General features: G+C 35.2%; 1 protein-coding gene across 2 annotated transcripts; it reads left to right on the top strand.

Annotated features, from left to right (window-relative positions):
* Nucleotides 1-686: 686 nt before the first annotated feature.
* LOC112516887 (mitotic spindle checkpoint protein MAD1) lies at nt 687-18,342 on the top strand. Of its 2 annotated transcripts, XM_025124132.1 has the most exons (16): nt 687-933; nt 2,724-2,823; nt 7,770-7,930; nt 9,987-10,184; nt 10,262-10,354; nt 10,637-10,753; nt 11,711-11,958; nt 12,396-12,567; nt 13,556-13,663; nt 13,755-13,958; nt 14,987-15,149; nt 17,169-17,259; nt 17,343-17,412; nt 17,491-17,619; nt 17,811-17,849; nt 18,121-18,342. In XM_025124132.1, the coding sequence occupies exons 1-16, from the start codon at nt 754-756 to the stop codon at nt 18,208-18,210; spliced, it is 2,163 nt and encodes a 720-aa protein (XP_024979900.1). In that variant the 5' UTR covers nt 687-753; the 3' UTR covers nt 18,211-18,342. The 2 variants fall into 2 exon arrangements, with proteins under 2 accessions (XP_024979900.1, XP_024979901.1); XM_025124133.1 differs by lacking the exon at nt 10,637-10,753.
* The last annotated feature ends 337 nt before the right edge of the window (nt 18,343-18,679 follow it).

The raw sequence follows: 18,679 nt of genomic DNA, 5'->3' as shown, positions 1-18,679 counted from the left end.
AAATCGGATAGGGATGAAATCGTTTAGCGATGAACGGGTTTAAGAGTTTTAAGAGTTTTAAGAGTTTAAGAGTTTTTAAGAGTTTTAGCCAAATGCTTTATAATATAGTATAGACTAGAACGGTACTCGCGCAATACAGCGAGATAAATCTTCATTTTAATATTTAGTTTTTATTTTGTCTCTATCGATATAATACGATTTTATGTAGTTTTAAGAAAACGATAATATTTTTATTTTTGAATGAAATATAAATTTGAATATAACATAAAAATTTGAAAAAAAATAAATCGATATTAGTATCTAATAGTTCTTCGTTTTTTTTTGTATAACTTTTTTAATTCAATTTTTTATTATAAGTTAATTTAAATTTAAACAAAGTAATTTATTTCTGGTTTAATAATATAATTTTTTATAAAAATTATAATTAAATATTCTGTTAGAACTCAATAATTATCTTAATTATATTTTAAATTTTTTATATTTAAAATAGATACTTATTTTGTATTTGATTATGTTTAACTGGTTTCACAAATTTAAAGATTGAGTTTTAATAAATTGTATTTATACAAAATTAGTTGTAATTCAAGGGTACAAAGGTGTTTTTGCAGTGGATCGAAAAGAATGCATCAGGTATTTACAGCAAAGACATGGCGCCTTTCATTTCAAATTAACGCTTTCTACTGATCACACATACAAACTCTTGTTGATTTCCCTTTCGATATTCGAATCTAGGGTTCATAACCGGAGAGAAAAATGATTGTCAGAACACCTCTACTTAAAAAACGAAGGCCTGAAACGACCGGTAACTCGGAGAGCCCTAACTCCGATGGCAATTTGGTTATCTTCGAGGACCTGCCGGTCCCGGACCCGGAGGCAGATCCCTCTCACCAACATTCCGGTCAGATGCTTTGCACATACCAGTGCCGGCAATTGGTAATACTTCCTCTATTGCTTTACTACTATTCCATAAAGCTTTTACATGTTACTTCCGTTTCCAAACAAAGAGATATTTTAATGGTCGGACCTGGTGCTTTACAAATTAAAAGAATATGTCGATTTTTTGTTTTTGAAATTTACTTATAACCTAGTCCTCCTCCCCAGGGATTTGCCTCGTTCTGCTGCAAGTACCTCCATAATTTGCTTAGTAAAATTAGAGTAATACTTATTATAAAGTTTACAATCATTATCAACGTTGTAAAAAGTTAGTAGAATTCAAATCTGAAAGTTGAAATTGAAGTTGCATTGCTGCACACTTTTTTTTTTTTTTTTTAAGGGTGTCCGGGCCAAAGCCCGACTAATCCCTGGCAAATTTGGAGGCTAAACATGGCCCCACTTAAATATCGCCAACACTCCCCTCCCAGGGCTCGAACTCGGGTTCATGACTATGCCATGCCCAAGCCTTTACCACTAGGCTGGAAAGTCTTTGACTGTTGCACACTTAAAAGTCAACAAATTTTGTAGTGGATGGACTATGGAGCAATAGATAGTTTCTACTGATTTTTCTATGCTGGAACTTTATGTAAAACATAGAGCATGTTAGAGATGCTGATGTTGTTTAACTTCATTCCGTTGTAATGAGCATCTGAATTCTGATACCTAGATTAGGTTTTGATATTGCCTCCATTTTTTCAGTATGTAGCCCTAGCCATCTCAGTGATTTTTGTTTGCCAATTTCATGTTGTGGTAGCCCTGGTGGTTTATGTTGTTGTTTCCATTGTCAAGATTATCATCATAATAACTTGTGCATATGCTTGATGGAATATTATAAATGAAAAGATGCGTGTAATTTGAACAAGTTTCCCAAACTTACAAGAAGCCAGATAATTCTAGCGGTGGTGGACGTTTCAACATTTTGTATACTGTATACTGCATAAAGAAATCATAGACATTATCAAATATATTTTTAGTAAGTGGTATGATCCACCAATAAGTTGAAAGTTCTTTTGAACTATATTATAAGGAGATAACAATAAGAAACTGGTTGTAGCTTTCCTAAAGAACCTCCTAAGTGGTAGCTCTTTTAAGGAGCTCCCCTCACCTTTCCAACAGAAGCAAATTCAGGATTATAGGTTCAAGATTACAACTTATTTAGAGATATTAAAATGATTGGTGGAAAATTCGGCTTAAACTTATTGTCTTGTCTTATGATTTGTTGTGGTGCAAAGGGTGAAATACAACTATACAAGAGATCATTTTTGAATTTTAATGGTAGTGTTGTTCAGACCCATAAAACCATTGCTGGTTGAGGTGATACAAATTAAGGGTTTGACACGTAAATTATAGAAGCTAAGTTTCATTTACGAACATCGGTTGGCTCAGGGGTTCATGCCTTTATTGATTCATCTATAAATCCGGATTCACCATTATCAGTTGGAGATATACTATAGGGATTGATTGATTGTCAATAGCATTTTTTTCTTACCTGTTGAAAAAAGCATGAGAGCAAGAGTGGCAGACTGCTACTTAAAACTTCTGAGGTTATATTTGATCAATCTTGTATGACAAAAACATGGCATGCCATACGTGCAAGTGCTTAGGATTTTTTAATGCTTTATGTTTAGTGTCTCAAGTCTCTTTTACTTTTGCATGGATTTTCCTGCTCTTACTAGAATATCTATGGAGATACTTAACTGCTGAAGAAGTGTCCCCGATTTATGGGAGATTTAGGCATTTTTTAATTTCCTACTTTCATCTATTGAGTGGAATGCCTATTGCCATCACAGGTCAAAGCAGATTTCTTGGATGCTTTAAGCAATGCAGAGAAGCAAGTGCAGGACTCTCAATCCAAACTTGAGACAATGAATGATGACATGCACAAATCTGGTGCGTGATAAGCTCAAGTTTTGGGCTAATTCGTATGAAATTCCTCATTAACCCATAGTGTATTATATTTTGGCATGGCAGAAGCTAAAATTCTAATGTTAATGGTGTTGAATACCTACCTCTGCTTTGCTCAATACTTTTGACATAGGTAGCAATAATTCTGGCTTTTAGTGGTTGCTCATGTTATTTTTGGCTATATCACTTTTAATCTACCATTTATGACGTATAAACTAGCACCATCAGAAGTTCAAAACTTTTCTAAGTTCCACTAACAGCTCTTAAAGCCTCTCAGCCTATACTTGATATTTTGTTTTTACATTGCTGATATGCACCAACATACATCAAAAGAAGTGATAAAAAATTGTTATTAAATAGGTTCTGAAAGCACTAATATGCGTGTGTATAAAGATAGAAGGGTGGGCTGATGGGCTAAAACTAAAGATCAAGAATAAGATAATGCTATAAACGTGAAACAAGTCCGGTCTTTTACAAGTTGAATTTGAACCTCTTTGAGTGGCTTAGCCAAAATATATGCAAGCTAGGTACTCGAGTCAATAAAACTGGTTTGGTAGATGGAAATCGTTCTACGTGTCAATCACATTTTCAGGTACAAGTTCTAAACTTCTAATCTACCTCAATATGCTTCATGCATTCATGGAATATCTTATTTATGTGTACCTTCATAATTGGCTCAATATGATGACACATCTTCTTAAAACCAATATAGAGTAATCCAGGTTGAATAAGATGGCATACTCAATTGACCTCTTAAGTTGTATATGTCATCACTGAGACTCTTACATAACATAGATCAAGAGACAACCTTTTGTGTCTTGCTATTCAATGGCACCAAAAAGTACGATGTATAGTGGTCAATCTCTCATTCCATTGTCATTTAACATACTAGCATTTTAAATTACCTTTAGACATTGAGCAGGTACAAAAGTTGTACAAACATCCTAATTGCTAGTGTGGAAGGTAGACATGAAACAACTGACCACTCGCATAAAAGAAAATTATCAACCCTACTGACATTGAAATTGTTCAACTTTCCAACCAATACATCATATCCCTCTTGATCATGAGGAAGCTCTCTCTTGACATTGAAATTGTTCAACTTTCCAACCAATACATCATATCCCTCTTGATCATGAGGAAGCTCTCTCTTGACATTGAAATTGTTCAACTTTCCAACCAATACATCATATCCCTCTTGATCATGAGGAAGCTCTCTCTTGATATCAATAGTATTGAAGGTASMMAAAAAAACTCATCACTGTCAAGAAAGAACAGTACCAATCCTAGTGACAATGAGATAGTTCGAATTTTAATCCATACATCATACCTTCTTGGATCATGTGGAAGCTCTCTTGTATTTGGAAACCATTGAGAATTCTATAAGACAACCATATAACAAACAAACATCTTCAAAACCAATGACACACTTCATGTTACATGGTATGATGCCACTGGGAGATATCATTTTTGGGTATCATCATAATCAACACCAATATACCATAAGTTTAGGAGTAGTCTTTTGCAACACTACTAACTTTGAAACGAGGTAGTAGGCCTTATTTCAAGATATACACCCATGACCCAACATCAAATAAGTACTTAGAAGTTAGAAGGAGGATCAAATAGATCTAATATGCAATACTCCAAAGAGCACCTTTTTTCTCATGAACACTTGGCTTAATGTTGGATGAGCCGGAGGCCTCAATAAAATTAGGGCTATTAGTTTTTCATAGCATAAAATAAACGTAAATGGCTATGTTTGAGAGAGAAACAATTGACACATTTTGATTAGTAGGAAAACCAAGCAGTTGATGAATTGACCATACTACACATAGTTCTGTCACATTTCACAGTCGGAAACTTAGCGTGGTAGCAGAAGGGTAGCATGATTAGGTTTGTGGCTGGATTTGGCGGGACACAAATTATTTATGATCAAAACCAAATGAGTGGTATGGAAGCTTAAGAACTGGTGGTACCATGCTTTTCTTTTAAAGTATTCCTGAAACGGAATAATCTTTGAGACTATCTATGAAGACTCAATATATGAAACATACTTACATACATGAAATGGGGCATTCATAAGGGCCATGATGGTGGAGTCCAATGGATGATGTAAACGATGACCAATACAAGAAATAACTCACAAGAATACTCAACAGTCAAGAATAAAAGTCAAAAAGACATGTGCAAGACGTGAGTAGCTGGAGCATCAAGCTTATTATATCCAATATGAAAGTAATGAACATGATGGACATATGACAAAATGGTTAAAAGAATTTTTTTGTCATGAACTTTAAAAACTCATGAACTATACTCTCAAATTGTCGCTACAAAAGGCTTAACATATAATTAAGTTGAGTTCAACTGGAGCATAAGATTTACCAAAAATGGAAATTGGGTACAAATTTCATCAAATAATTCTAGGTTACTTCGAATAATCATCTACAGAAGTAGTAAAACTTTAAAAGATTAAAAGACTTGACCTGTAATCACTAACAAATTAAATTAGACAAGCTTCTGAATGTGGAGAATATCCTACTTGTGTCAGACAAACATGTTTGCCTAATTCACAAAATAAAAAAATTAATTTGAAAGAAAGTCAATTTTTAGTTGCAATTCATAATTTTGCAGAAGATGGTTGATCAAATGAATGTGGATATCCTGCACATTGCTTCCACTGAGATAATTATGTGGGGGACATAGACATCAACGGGTACAAACCTCACTCATGACCATCCTTTGACAGGCACCCAAATATTGGAAAGGATATCGCAGAGGAGAGAAGTTAATAAAGCAGCTGAAGATTTTAGTAGTCTTGCTGATAGTTGGGAGGTCTTTTTAGTAAATATTGGCATATAAACACATTTCAAACATTCTTGTAACTGGTATGAGTTAAATATCTTGATTAGGTTTGCTGGAACCATATTCTATTCAAATCTGGAGGATGTATAGAGGGAGAAAACAATTTTCTTTTATCTGTTCACATGATCATCAGATGCACTTTGATATATTATCCAAAATGAGATACATGCAAAAAACAATTGACCAACTTCCTTAGGTTTATAATGGAAGTATGAGGGATAAAATGTATGTAAAAAGCACGGAACAACTAAATAGATTGAGCTTCTTCTTACCAAGTCGAACTCTAGAGTCTGGCGGGACAAGCAAAGTGCACAACAATAACTGAATTTAAGAACAATGGTAGGTTTTGACAAGGCTAACAAACATAGGAAACAAATCCGTATTTTTCCATAGCCTTTGCCTGAATAAGAACAACATCCTATCCATGAATCTCTACCATAAAAGCAAACCATGTTTGCTTAAGTACCAAGTGAAAACTTCTGTTAGACTATTTAATTATATATAAATATAGTAAGATAATAGAATAAATATATACAAGAGGATGTAGAGCGGGTAGCATGAGTGAAACCTACATCGTTAGCTTGGAAGGCTAGGGGTCATAGTCCGCGTCAGTTCGTCACTTTTAACGTTTAAATCAAGGATTCAGGGGATGGTGCATGACAAATGATAAAACACCACTAACAGTGCCACCTGAGAGACCCATAAAAGCTGTGTTTGAAGTAAGTACAATACTAGGTAGTAGTAGGACTGCCCTTACCACAAAATCAGTGGGAGAAAGACTAAGCAACTAATTACACAAAGCCTGAAGCCTTGAGGCAAAACTATTTGCAGCATGTCGTAGCACAGTAGCAAAGTAATGCTCCCATGAGCTCCCAAACAGTAAATTTATTCAACTATCAACAACAATTCACTTCTTACCAGTCCCAAGGGAGGGATCCACAGTCAAGTACCCATGCTGACATTTGATTAAAAATCCTAGTTTATATCATCTGATTTGAAAGGGATCTATAATGGCACAAGGTGGAGTAAGGATTCTGGCTTCTATCATTCAGTTTAATCAACGATCTCTGGGGTAATGTCCTCGAGGTCATGCATCCACTTTGTTACATGCAATCGGTTGGAGTTACCCAAGAAAGTGAAAAAAATTGAACCATAACTTTCTTTACTTTGTCCACCAGAAAACCAATCTAAAAGAAACTAAACCAAGCAGAAAATTGAAGAAGCAGAACTAGAAAAAGACAAAGCAAGCCTAGAGATCCGGTAAGGAAATCAAGTCAAAGAGAAAAAAAATCAAGGGGCCACAAGTCAAGCCAAGACATTAGACTGACATGTCACTGGAGTCAGCAACAAGGGTCTGGTGATTTAAGTTGATGAAGCAACAAGAATGAAGTTTTCATCCCTTAACAGCCAAAACAACAGCAGCTGGTATCTAGACCAAGAAGCAGCAATTGTAAGGGGTCCTAACCAGCAATGGCTCTAGGTGAGACCAATGAACCAATCAATAAGGCTACTTCAGTCAGGGTAGCATCCCACTTGGTAGAGTGGAGTGTCATTGTGCCAGGCATTGGCAGAGTTGATACCCTGGTTGCAGTGGCATGTTTAGAGTAGCTAGGGTTTGCCATATTACAGTATAGGATTTGAAAGATAGTTTCCATTGCTGATGAATGATACACACACTTACAGTAAAATGGTGAGCTCATGGGCGGAGACTTAAATTTAGCTAAAAGTTAAGAAAAAGGCTACTAAACAGATCTATCGCTTGCTTAACTTTTGTTTAGCCTTACAGCTTGTTAAAGATGATGTTTATTATCTTTTCTCTCTTCTATCTTTAATGTTTGCATGTTAGGACATAAAAAATCAGTTGGTCATGACTAGTCAGTTGATCAGCTTTTTATGCAATTTAATGTTATAGGAAGTGGATTGTCATTTATCCTTGCTTCTTTTGTGTAATCTCACTGTTATCTATTTACATATAATGATATTTGCGCTCTGCCTTATCTCATTATCATGCCTTTGAGAATATACATCTGTAGCTTTAGTTAAATAGCGACTTCCGTTTGCTGCAGAAGCTGATAGGATGAAATTTCGGGATCAGCTTCTATATGCAGAACAAGAACTAGCTGCTGCCAAGGGACGTGAACAGGCTCTGCAAGAGCAGCTCTTGAAAGAGGTCAATGAATCTCAAGAGCGACTGAAAAAGCAAATTCATAACCATAGTGAACTTGAGGTTTAAGATTACCTATATTTCAATCTACTTCTTTATTGTTCAATTCAAGTCTTCTCAATTCTTTTAGATTTAGATTTAGATTATCAAACTGTTATTTTGATGTTATTTTTAACCTGCTATCTTGAAATATTTATGATTCTCTAATTTTAATAGGCTCAAAGTCCAATTAATGCAATACCATGATGAGGATACAAAAATTTATATGGATTGGAAACAAGGTCTATTGTTCAGTTTCATCATAATTTGTTGCAGCTGATGGATTCTTCAGTAACATCATTCTCTTGCTTATAACACGTACAATGTTTTCCAAACATATATCCATTCTAACGACAGTCAAATCTATGAGATTATAGAGACAGAAAGGTCTTCACTACCAGGCATTGGGCTGCACATGGTAATACCATCTATGAGGGAGCAATCACTAAATTATAAATCTTGTGGGGTTAGCTCTACTGGCAAGAAGGCTTGGGCATTTGGGGCTCCTCATCATAGGTCACCAGTTCGAGTTCCGCAAGGCCACTGGCAATTTTCCTGGCTGTTCTCCAGGGCCCCATGGATTAGTCAAGGTGTGCGCAAGCTGGTCTAGACACCCACGCTTAAGAAAAAAAAGCACCAAGTTATATAGATGATTTGCGTATATAATGGGAAATGTTATCATCGGACTACTCTGGATATTTTCTACTTTCTATGTAGCATATTGGTTTACGTATAGCTTCTTGGTCATGTAAGTAGTAAGCCTGTACAGAGCATTTCTGCAGGTGGAGGTTTGTTTGTCAGTTGAAGTGGAATCAACAATTATATTATGTTCTCGAACCTCTTTTACTTGATACAAATGTAGGTGGTGCTGTATAAAGAACTTAATCTATTAAGGGGATAGATTGTCTCTGGTCTTGTAAGAACTTAATCCAACAATGAGTTTTTGTCCATGCATGTAAATGGTCACATCTGTATTTAAAGTAGGTTTATCTTACATCAGGGGGTTCATGTGGGAGCTAATGCATATAATTTCTGGAAACTCAGAAAATCTTGCCTGTTTCTGACTTGAAGTCTTAACGCTATTCTACGAGGAGTAAAAATTCCATCTACTTCTTGAAAGTATTCAATTTTGTGTTTCTGGCAGGGTGAAATCTTGTGGAATATTACCATCAGTTTGCATCCAGGTTTAGTATTCTATAGTTGGATTTTTCGAATGGTTAGCTCCTATCGAGGAACCGAGAATGAAATACAGTAATCATTGTGTATTCCATATTGTTGAAAAGGCAGGAATCTACATTTTCTGCTGAATCCTTCCCATGCTATAAGGTTGTAGTTAGACTAAAGATCCAGGTTTACATGTAGTACCCAGCAAACGGGTAGTGAAGATGGCTTTTCTTATAACCACAAGAACAAGTCCTTGCTTTCTGAACTAGCTGGGGTAGGTTAAACTTGATGCTAAAGTGCAAGATAAAGGTGAACTCCTGAGGGGTCTAGAACATGAATAGCATTCTTCAATTAAGTCCTACCTAGAGGCCAACTTCTTTGGTAAATTCTTTTCTATCAAACTTATATTCACCACTTCCCCATTGTCAATCTTAACCTAGTTCTTCCTCACCTTACGGATCTCCTCTTGGTACAAGCTTCCTATTCTAATATGTGCATCCAAAGGTCTACTTCGAGATGACAAATTTACTTGAGGTGCTGTGTCACCTTCTCCTCGACTCAACTGGTGCTGCTTTAATCTCCTTCCAGATCTCCTAGTTTCTATTCCTGCCCTCAGTATTCACATCTACATCTTTGCTACCCTTATCTTCTGTAGATGATGTCTTATGGTGCCTCCAATATCATATCAGGCTTACAGTTCCTCTTCATCCCCTTTCAGTAACTTATTTCATTGATTAAAATTTAAAAGCAAGCTTGTGTAATTCATGGTTGAGGAATGTGTGTGAGAGTAATAGTTTGAGTTATTATTTTACTTTCCTTGTAGTTTTATTTTCCTTTCTTGCTTTCCTGTTATTTTCTTGCCACATTCTTTGTTTGAACATTTGTTTAATAATAGTTTCATCACTTTTTTATTTAGATCAAATTTAGAAAAGAAATGGATCTTCGCAAAAATGCAGAATCTTTGGTAGCCTCAGCTGAAGAAAAAGCAAGCCTTTTAGAGAGGAAATTGAGCCAGGTCTCTGAAAGCATAGAGAGGGAAAGAGTTCGTCTTCAGAAGGATCTTACACAGCTTAAAGAAGAATCAAAATTGTCAATTTCTAGAATTAGTTCAGATGTGAGTAGTCTTAAGTTATGACAGATTTTTTTTTGTTGAACATGATACGAAACTAACTTTTGCTTTCTTGTACTTAGCTTGAAAGGATGGAATGCAAAGCTAATAACTCTGAGAAGGAGGCAAATCTTTTGAAGGAACAATTGGAGAACCTTCAAAGACAATTTAATGAGGTTATAGCTTCTTTAGCTTTGCTGTGTTCTGAATTTGTAATACATCATTCCTTGAAAAGTACAGCATGTATAATCTGTATGGAAACAGTGTATGTGTACATCTGTTTTTCTTTTTTTCAAATGATCTTCACTTCGGCTGTTTGAAAGTCGCTTCACCCTTGTGAAAGGTCCAACTCATGCACTCCATTCAAGTATTTTTGGTGTTGTTTTATTTACTACATTCTTAGCTTATTTTAAATTCTATGCAGCTAATGATATTTGGTGTTACGTTCTTATCCCCAGTGCTTGCATGAGAAGAATGAAGTAGAGAAAAAACTTTCCACTTTAACATGTCAAGAATTTCCTTCATCTGATGACAACATCTTGGTGAAGCATTTGAGAGAAGAGCTCAGAAATTATGTATGTTTTTCCCTATTTCAAGTATTTTATTTTTCACAGACCTAATCTTGAATGAAATACTTGTTAACAAAAGGATTACAGCGCAGCATAGATCTTGAAAAAGAATAAAAAAATTTATAACCTTAAATACAGCCACAACGTTCACTGGCTTTAGATTAAAATACTCAGCTGGCATGGTAGTTGCATTATTGGTTATTTGAGCTAGAACAAGAAGCTACTTTAGTCTGCATGATTACTAGAAACATTAATAGCCAGCTATGGTGATCACAGTAATGACTTACACGTATGTTTTTATCACCCCTACTAGTGGCTTATGATGCAAGTGCCGATACGCCCATACCTTTGGACAGGTGGATACGTAGGAATCATTAATGAATTAATGGGATACTCTTTTTTAACAAAAAGGAATTTGACTGATATAGCACAGCATAGCAGAAAATACTTTTACAACTAGCAGGCAGGTTCTGGAATACTCGGTTCTTCACTGGGTTCAGAACAAGTATTGCCGTAAGGTTAAGCATGGTCCTAATTTGAGGGTATACTGTAATAGATACGAGAACAATTGGAAATTGTTGCCAGGACATTGAAGTTCAAAGCATCAGTCCATTAAGTTGCAGATGGCTCTACTGCTCTAGCCTTCTAATAGATTTACAAGAATCTAGCAGTTCAATTTACACAGATTTATGCAACCACCAATATACCACTAAGCTTCCTTTATATATCTTTTCTGGAAGGAAAGAGTATAATTGTGAGGAAAGAGAATATGCATTTAATGACATGTTTATTCTAGGTAGTGGAATGTGGTATGTTCGATGGTGAATTTGGTTATTGATAAAGATTTATTCTTATATGCATTTCAAGTACTACCCAAAAACTGGAGTACTTTGTATTCTTTTTTTGACAATGACCCAAATTTGCTGCAGACTTTGATAATTGTTTTTCTATCTTTGACATCAGGAATCAGAAGTCCGTGAAGCTAGGAAATGGAAATCTTCTCATGAGGACATTGAGGTACTGAGGGAGAAATTGTTGGAAGAGAAGGGCCGCAGAGAGAGGGCAGAGTCAGAGATTTCTAAGCTATCAGAGGAACAAGTGAACGGAAAGATGTTGGAGGATGAATTGTCCTCTTGGGAATCAATGATGAAGGAGATTCCTGGTGTAACATGTGCTGCTGAGATACCTTTCAAGTTTGCAGCCTTGCAAAGGTACGTATCAACTTCATTGTATAATTGTGTTACATTTACGCAATCTGCTTCTTGAAATGGGTCTCTAATTGAACTATGAGAACTGAAGTCAACATTAATCCACTTATGCTTGTTGTTCTTGTAGACAATGTCTATGTAGAATAAATTGTTTGAGTCTTATGTTTCTTCAGGTTATAATCTGAAGATGGTCTTGTTCATCATTTTCCAGACCAACTGCTTTCCCTTTAAACTTGATAAATGCCGAGCACAATGACAATCATTCACTTTAACCATCTCTTTTTGTTTTATGTTCATATGGAAACCCTCATCTTCTGTTCCTTTATTGGATGCTCTTTATCAAGGTTCAATTGAGCTTTGTTGTAAAAAAAAATTTGTATTTCATATTTGATAATATCAGCGGACTCACTTACTTCCTAAATTGATCTTGTGCATTACAGGGAGGTTATTGAAAGCATGATGAAGATAGGGGAGGTCACTGCACGTTTGAAACAAGTARAGGTTGCTCTTGATGCTGCTGAAAATGGTAGGCAGAATGCTGAAACAGAGGCTGCATTGACCAAAGAGAAGGTGGAACTTTCGAAATTGGAGCTCAAGCGAACTGAGTTATTGGTAAGCTGATATCATTTTAACTTTCATACATTTAGATATATAGGATCCTGATGATCTGTTTGCTATGCTGGAATCGATGATGGAATGTTCCTTTTCTGTTACTTGAAAAGTAGATTTTTCCAGAATGAATTTCTGTTATTGATATTGTTATTTTATAGAACAAGCATCTCCACTAAATTAGGACACTATATCACTAATATAAATGAGAATTTCTTTTCCTTGGTTGTACCTTCCTAAGTTACATAGATTTATACGAAAGACAACAATGACCAAACATACAGCTACAATTTATTATACAAACACATATTTATTTTTCTGTTTTCCAACACTATTACATTCAACAATGGAGTGAAATTACAATTATATTTTTTTGTAAAATAACATAGTTTTGTGATCTTATTCAAATTATATTAACCAAGTTTTTTTGGCTCTTTTTGGACCTTGTTCACAAAAATTTTAATATTAGGTTGTACATTTCTAAATTACACAGATTTGTACGTAATACAACAATGAACAAAGATACAGTTACAAATCATTATACAACAGATTTACTTTGCTGATTTTCCAACACTAATGCATCCAGCAATGGAATGAAATTACAGTTATACTTTTCTACTGGTTGTGTCTTTGACCTACTTCAGATGAATGTCACACTTTTCCAAAATATTGTTCACATACTCTTTACCTTACTTGTGTTTCAACCCTTCTGATTTATCAACGTTAAGGCTCACGGTGGAATGTGGTGTGAACCAAAAGTGGAATGGGAAGGGTCATTAATTTGATAAGAAACCAATATGATCTATGGTGGTTTATTGTTGTACATAAAGTTGTTGGTACTTCGTATCTCATTATCATCTCTGTTCCTCAAAATTTTCTTTGTTAGATGGTATAAATGGCCATGTTGTTTACATCCTTGTTTTATGTGCCGATGTCCTACATATAGCACAAATAATGGCATTGTTATTCTTTACGAATTATATCTTTGCAGCTTTCTTCAGTTACCGAGGAGAGAGACCGTTTGAAAGTTGCTGTTGATCAAATGAAGCAGCAGAAGAATGTTGAAGTAGGGGTTGCAATGAACGATGGAACAGTTCAGGTTTGTAGACCAGAGGGGTCCTGTGCTGAAACTTTCATCTAGTTTGTGGTTTATGCTAATGCATGTTCTGTTACCTTGTTTGCAAGGACAGGAGCTTGAGTCATCTCTTGCCATGAAGGAAGATTATATAAAGAAGCTGGAGAGTTCTATACTTGAGCAAAAAGAAATTAATGCCCGTCAGCATAATGAAATAAAGGTGCTCAATGAGAGGCTGAATAGTGAATCAAGAAGAATAAAATCATTGGAGAGGGAGGACGATCGTCTCCGCTCAGAGATAGCTATATTGGAGTCGAAGGTTCGATTTTTGGATATCAATCTTGTCTATGTTTTTGTTGCTTTTTTGGCATTTTTATATTAGTACTCTTTTCCTATTTCTGATATAAGGCATTGCGTATGAAGTTAGTTGGTACTGAATTATTTTAAGTGATTGTTTTACAAATACAGCTGATAACAACGGTCAAAACATTGGTCTCCGGCTTCTGTTATAATATCATATTGACATTTATTTGCAGTGATATTGTATTGATGTTTGCATATGTGATACTAGTTTGCTAGTGTGTCTGGCTGGTTATTGATTGCTTACTTTGGCAGTAGAACTGATGTATGTTTTCTTTACATGATTATAGAAGTGTCGATTGATGTAATTTTTATGTGAAACTTACCCATATGACAAATGACTTGCATTAATTGGTTGTCTGGAAAGGATATGGATGCAATCCTAGATTACCACTTCATCAAACATTCTAGAAGATCTCAGCTAATTTGTTAGGAACTATTAGGATTTTTTATATCCACAGAGGATGTGCTTTTGGCTGAAATAGGAATGAAATCAAGGAAGAATATTTTTTTCTATTTTATGTCAAAGCTTCAGAAGTGAGCTCACACCCATTGTTCATTCTACTTATTTTATATTTGTAGCTATCTAATTTCTTCTATAAGTGAGGTCAAACATTAACTATTATTTCAATTTCAGTCATCCATGGTCTCAGATTGAAGTAGCTTTCACTTTTCTCTCCACTCATTTTAAGGCACTGTGTTTTTGTTGCATAATTTCTGCAAATGAATCATTTTATTGGCTATGCTTATTAATTCTAAATACTCATCCTTATTCGACTAGAGTTTCACCGTAGGCTCCACCATTCCGTCACCATTACTCATAGAGTATATGGACATATTTTGTTGATGTGGTATAGAACTATTGAACAACACATGAAGCAATCTTGATATTAGATAAAATATGTGGGAACTTTTTGTCTTCTTGTATCTGTATTATTTTTTTCACCAAGTTATTCCTCTCTTGTTCATATATTTTCTCATTTGCAGGTTGGTCATGGTGATTTTTCATCTGCAAGTACAAAAGTACTGCGTATGGTGAACAGCTTAGCGGTTGACAGTGAGGCAAAACAAACTATAGAGGCTTTGCAGAATGAATTACAGAAGACGAAAGAGAAATTACAAGCCATTGAGGAGTTGAAAAAACAGTCAGGTATTCTTGCCTAATGTTTATTGGGAAACTTATTACTTCGGAATGTTATTCTTTTTTTGTTGTTTGTTGGTATCCTTTTCAAATAACGCTGGCATTCTTGGATTTCCTATAGATAGTTCTTCGGTATCTTTTTAGAATAATGTTGATTTTCTTTGATAAGTTGAGCCATCTATAGGTAGTCCTGTTCATCAGAACTAAGGACACTATAGTGTCTAATGCATTGAAAACCTAACCTTTAAATGAGGGCCGGACCAGTATTTTTTTTGTTTGAAATATGTAATTCTGTTTTCACGTTGCATGCTATGGTGGTTGATTCTTTTATTTTAAATGAGATATGATCCCAGCATCTTTTCAAGTGGCATACTACACCAAATGAGGGGAAGTTTTTTGAACAGTTACTTTAGGACTTTCGATCTACCTCAGGTACATCACTTGTCTCTTCACATGTGATGTACAAACAGCAACAGGCCCTTGGCTTGCAAAAACAAAAGTATGACAGGAAACAAGTGTGGGAAGTAGCAGAGGAGTGTGTGCCAACAAGCACAAGAGGTACTGTTTAAGGAACATAAAGATGAAATAAACATGGGACATAGACCGTTTGTACTAACAACTAGGACAGGAGATAAACTACGTATTACATTAGTAAAAGCAGGAAATACTAAGGCTGAGATCCAATAAAAAGTCCTACAAGTAGATGCATGAATAAGACATGAAAGGTAGGAAAACTAACACAACACTCTATCTAAAGTAGGACTTCGGTAACCTAAGTGCCACCTGTCCACCCTCTACCTTCACCAGACTCGCCTCCTCTTGTTCATGTGGCAGTACTCTATATACGTCAAAATCGATTGATGTTAGTAGAGTGCTTTCTTCATTAAATATTTCAGCGAACATGCTGATTTACCTCTTTTAGTGATTCTCTGTGTGCATATATATACCTTTTGTTAGTTGCATGCCTCTCTTTGATCTTCTATGAGGCAAGCACCTCTCCCTATGCCTCATGCCCTCATGCCTAAGCCCAGGTAGACCTTTGGGCCTCGGTGCACCTTGTGCTTCAAACAACACCAGTCACTGGCTGTTCTTTAAATTTATTTTCCTAGAATTTGAGGAGGGGTGCATGTGCGCATTACAGATCATTGCTGAAGATATGACGTCATTTTTGTTTATAGAGTTTGTTACTTAGAAATCGACACCCATAGTTTCTATGTCAGACTTTTGCTTTCCGACTTCATAATTTCTGATGAAGAGAAGTGGATCCCTTTTGTTATTTTTCCATGACCTGTTATCTCATTTTCTGGTACTGGGTTTTATTGTGAAAATTTTAGGTAAAAAGGGATATTTATATTTGTTTGCTTATCTATTTATGCAACTGTTGGCTTTTATATGGTAGTTCTCATTTTTGAATATCTTAATTCTGACGCATTACTGAAAACACTTGATCAAATCTGTAGGGACAAACAAACGGTTACAAAATTCTAAAGCTCGTTCGAGCCAAGTAATTTTTTTCCTATACTAGTTGATAACCGAAAATACATGCATCAAATAACTTGTAAAATTGAACTGTACCATTTCTTTAACCAGCCGTTTCTTTTGTTACACAATTGTGTACGCATATGTCCTTATGGATGTAACCTGCATAAGTTCACGAGTCTTTAGCAGTGTAGTTGGTGCGGTAATCACATGAAAGCTAATAAGGTTACATAATCTGTATGAGGTCAGAAAGCATATCTATAATGAAAGTGGTAGATCTGGCTAATTAGTGAGAATTCCTAGATGTTCAAAGCTTATCCATGGAAGTAGAGCAGCAAGCAGTAAACAGATGTACAATGTATTTAATTCATTTTATATCTTCAAATCCAGTCATGAGTGAGGGTGGATATGCTGGTCACAAGTGATAATACTGTCTTTATATCATGTGTTCTGATCATTCAGTGAACTTTTTGTTATTTTACAATTTCGTATATGTGGTGGACTTCCAGTTATTTTATTCTCATACTTATTGCTGCTGTGAATGTTCAGGTGATGCTGGGACATTAGTAGATTCATACATTTCTGGAAAGATAGTGCAGTTAAAAGAACAAATTGCCACCCTCGAGAAACGTGAGGAAAGGTAAATGACGTGTTAGGTTTGTTGATGCTTAGAATTGTTTTTGATCATTTAAATATTTAAATCGAAGATGGTGCATGATGCAGGTATAAGACAGTTTTTGCTGATAGAATCTCTGTTTTCCGAAGGGCATGCTGTGAACTGTTTGGTTACAAGGTATCTGTGGAACTGCATATTGGTAGTACATTTGTTTTCGTTAACTACTTGTGGACCTGAGCCTGATTAATCCTACAGATTGTGATGGATGATCACCAGCGATCAGATGGGATCCCTGTTACACGATTTACCCTTCAGTCTATCTATGCTCAAAGTGATGATGAGAAACTTCAATTTGAGTACGAATCAGGGAACACTAAAATTCTGGTAAGACAGTATTGATTGTAATAATAGTCATCGGTTACAGATGGCAATTCTGTCATTACATTTCGTTTCATTGTTGGTATGTCGATGTTTTGATAGTTGGTGCGTATGTGGTTACATTTAGTTAGAGAATTCATATGAAATATATACCACGACAAGCCTTACGTAGCCGAATTGCTTTTATAATGTTTCAGGGAAATAACTACACGCAGCAGCCTGAGATATCCCATCAGGTACAAACCCCTCTCTATCTCTCTCATGCATCCTAATAACAGCTGTTATATTGAATTAGCAATTAGTAAAACCAAACAAACTCAGTATATCCGACATGTAGATAGCCAGATAGGGTAGGAAAGAGCAAGTAAAACAAATAAAAAAGCCACAGATTATGGGGGAAAATGGTTATTGAGTTAGCAAATATATATATAAATATATATATATATATATATATACACACACATATACATATATTGTATTTAATTGGGATTGGTTTGATATTTTCAGGTTGAGATTTTTATTCGGAAACTGAACTCGATTCCAGCTTTCACTGCCAATTTGACGGTTGAGTCTTTCAATAAACGGACGCTATCGTGAGACAAAGCAACTCGTCTCAAATTTTGTACTGAACCCGAGAAACAAATCAATGGTGTTTTGGATGATAAATGTTTAAAGAATATATACCGATATCGGTTAATGATCATATTAAAAGCAAGTTGGTTTGGAAGTTACTGATTTCCATCTCTCTTTTATGCTCTCCTTGGCAAAGTTCAAAAACACAAGATATCAACAAGGATAAAACCAAACTAAACCAAACCAAATGTATCCAAAAATCTACTAGACTGTTTTCTTGAAAACCTCGATTATAGATAGTTTAAAAGATTGGGTAAATTTTTAGTCTGATTTCTATTTTGAGAAGAATTTTTATTTTGATACATAAGATGTAAATTATCAAACTTATAAGTATCTCATTTACCTACATATCAGATAATCGGTCAACTTAAATAATGTGTAATTTTTTAATATGGAATTTATGACATGAATATATATTTCTAGAACTTTTCAT

The sequence above is a fragment of the Cynara cardunculus genome (assembly GCF_001531365.2).
Source record: "Cynara cardunculus var. scolymus isolate 2C chromosome LG 8, CcrdV1, whole genome shotgun sequence".
Lineage (NCBI taxonomy): Eukaryota > Viridiplantae > Streptophyta > Magnoliopsida > Asterales > Asteraceae > Cynara > Cynara cardunculus.
Note: the sequence above shows the minus strand (reverse complement) of the source record. Positions and strands in the feature narration are given on the sequence as shown.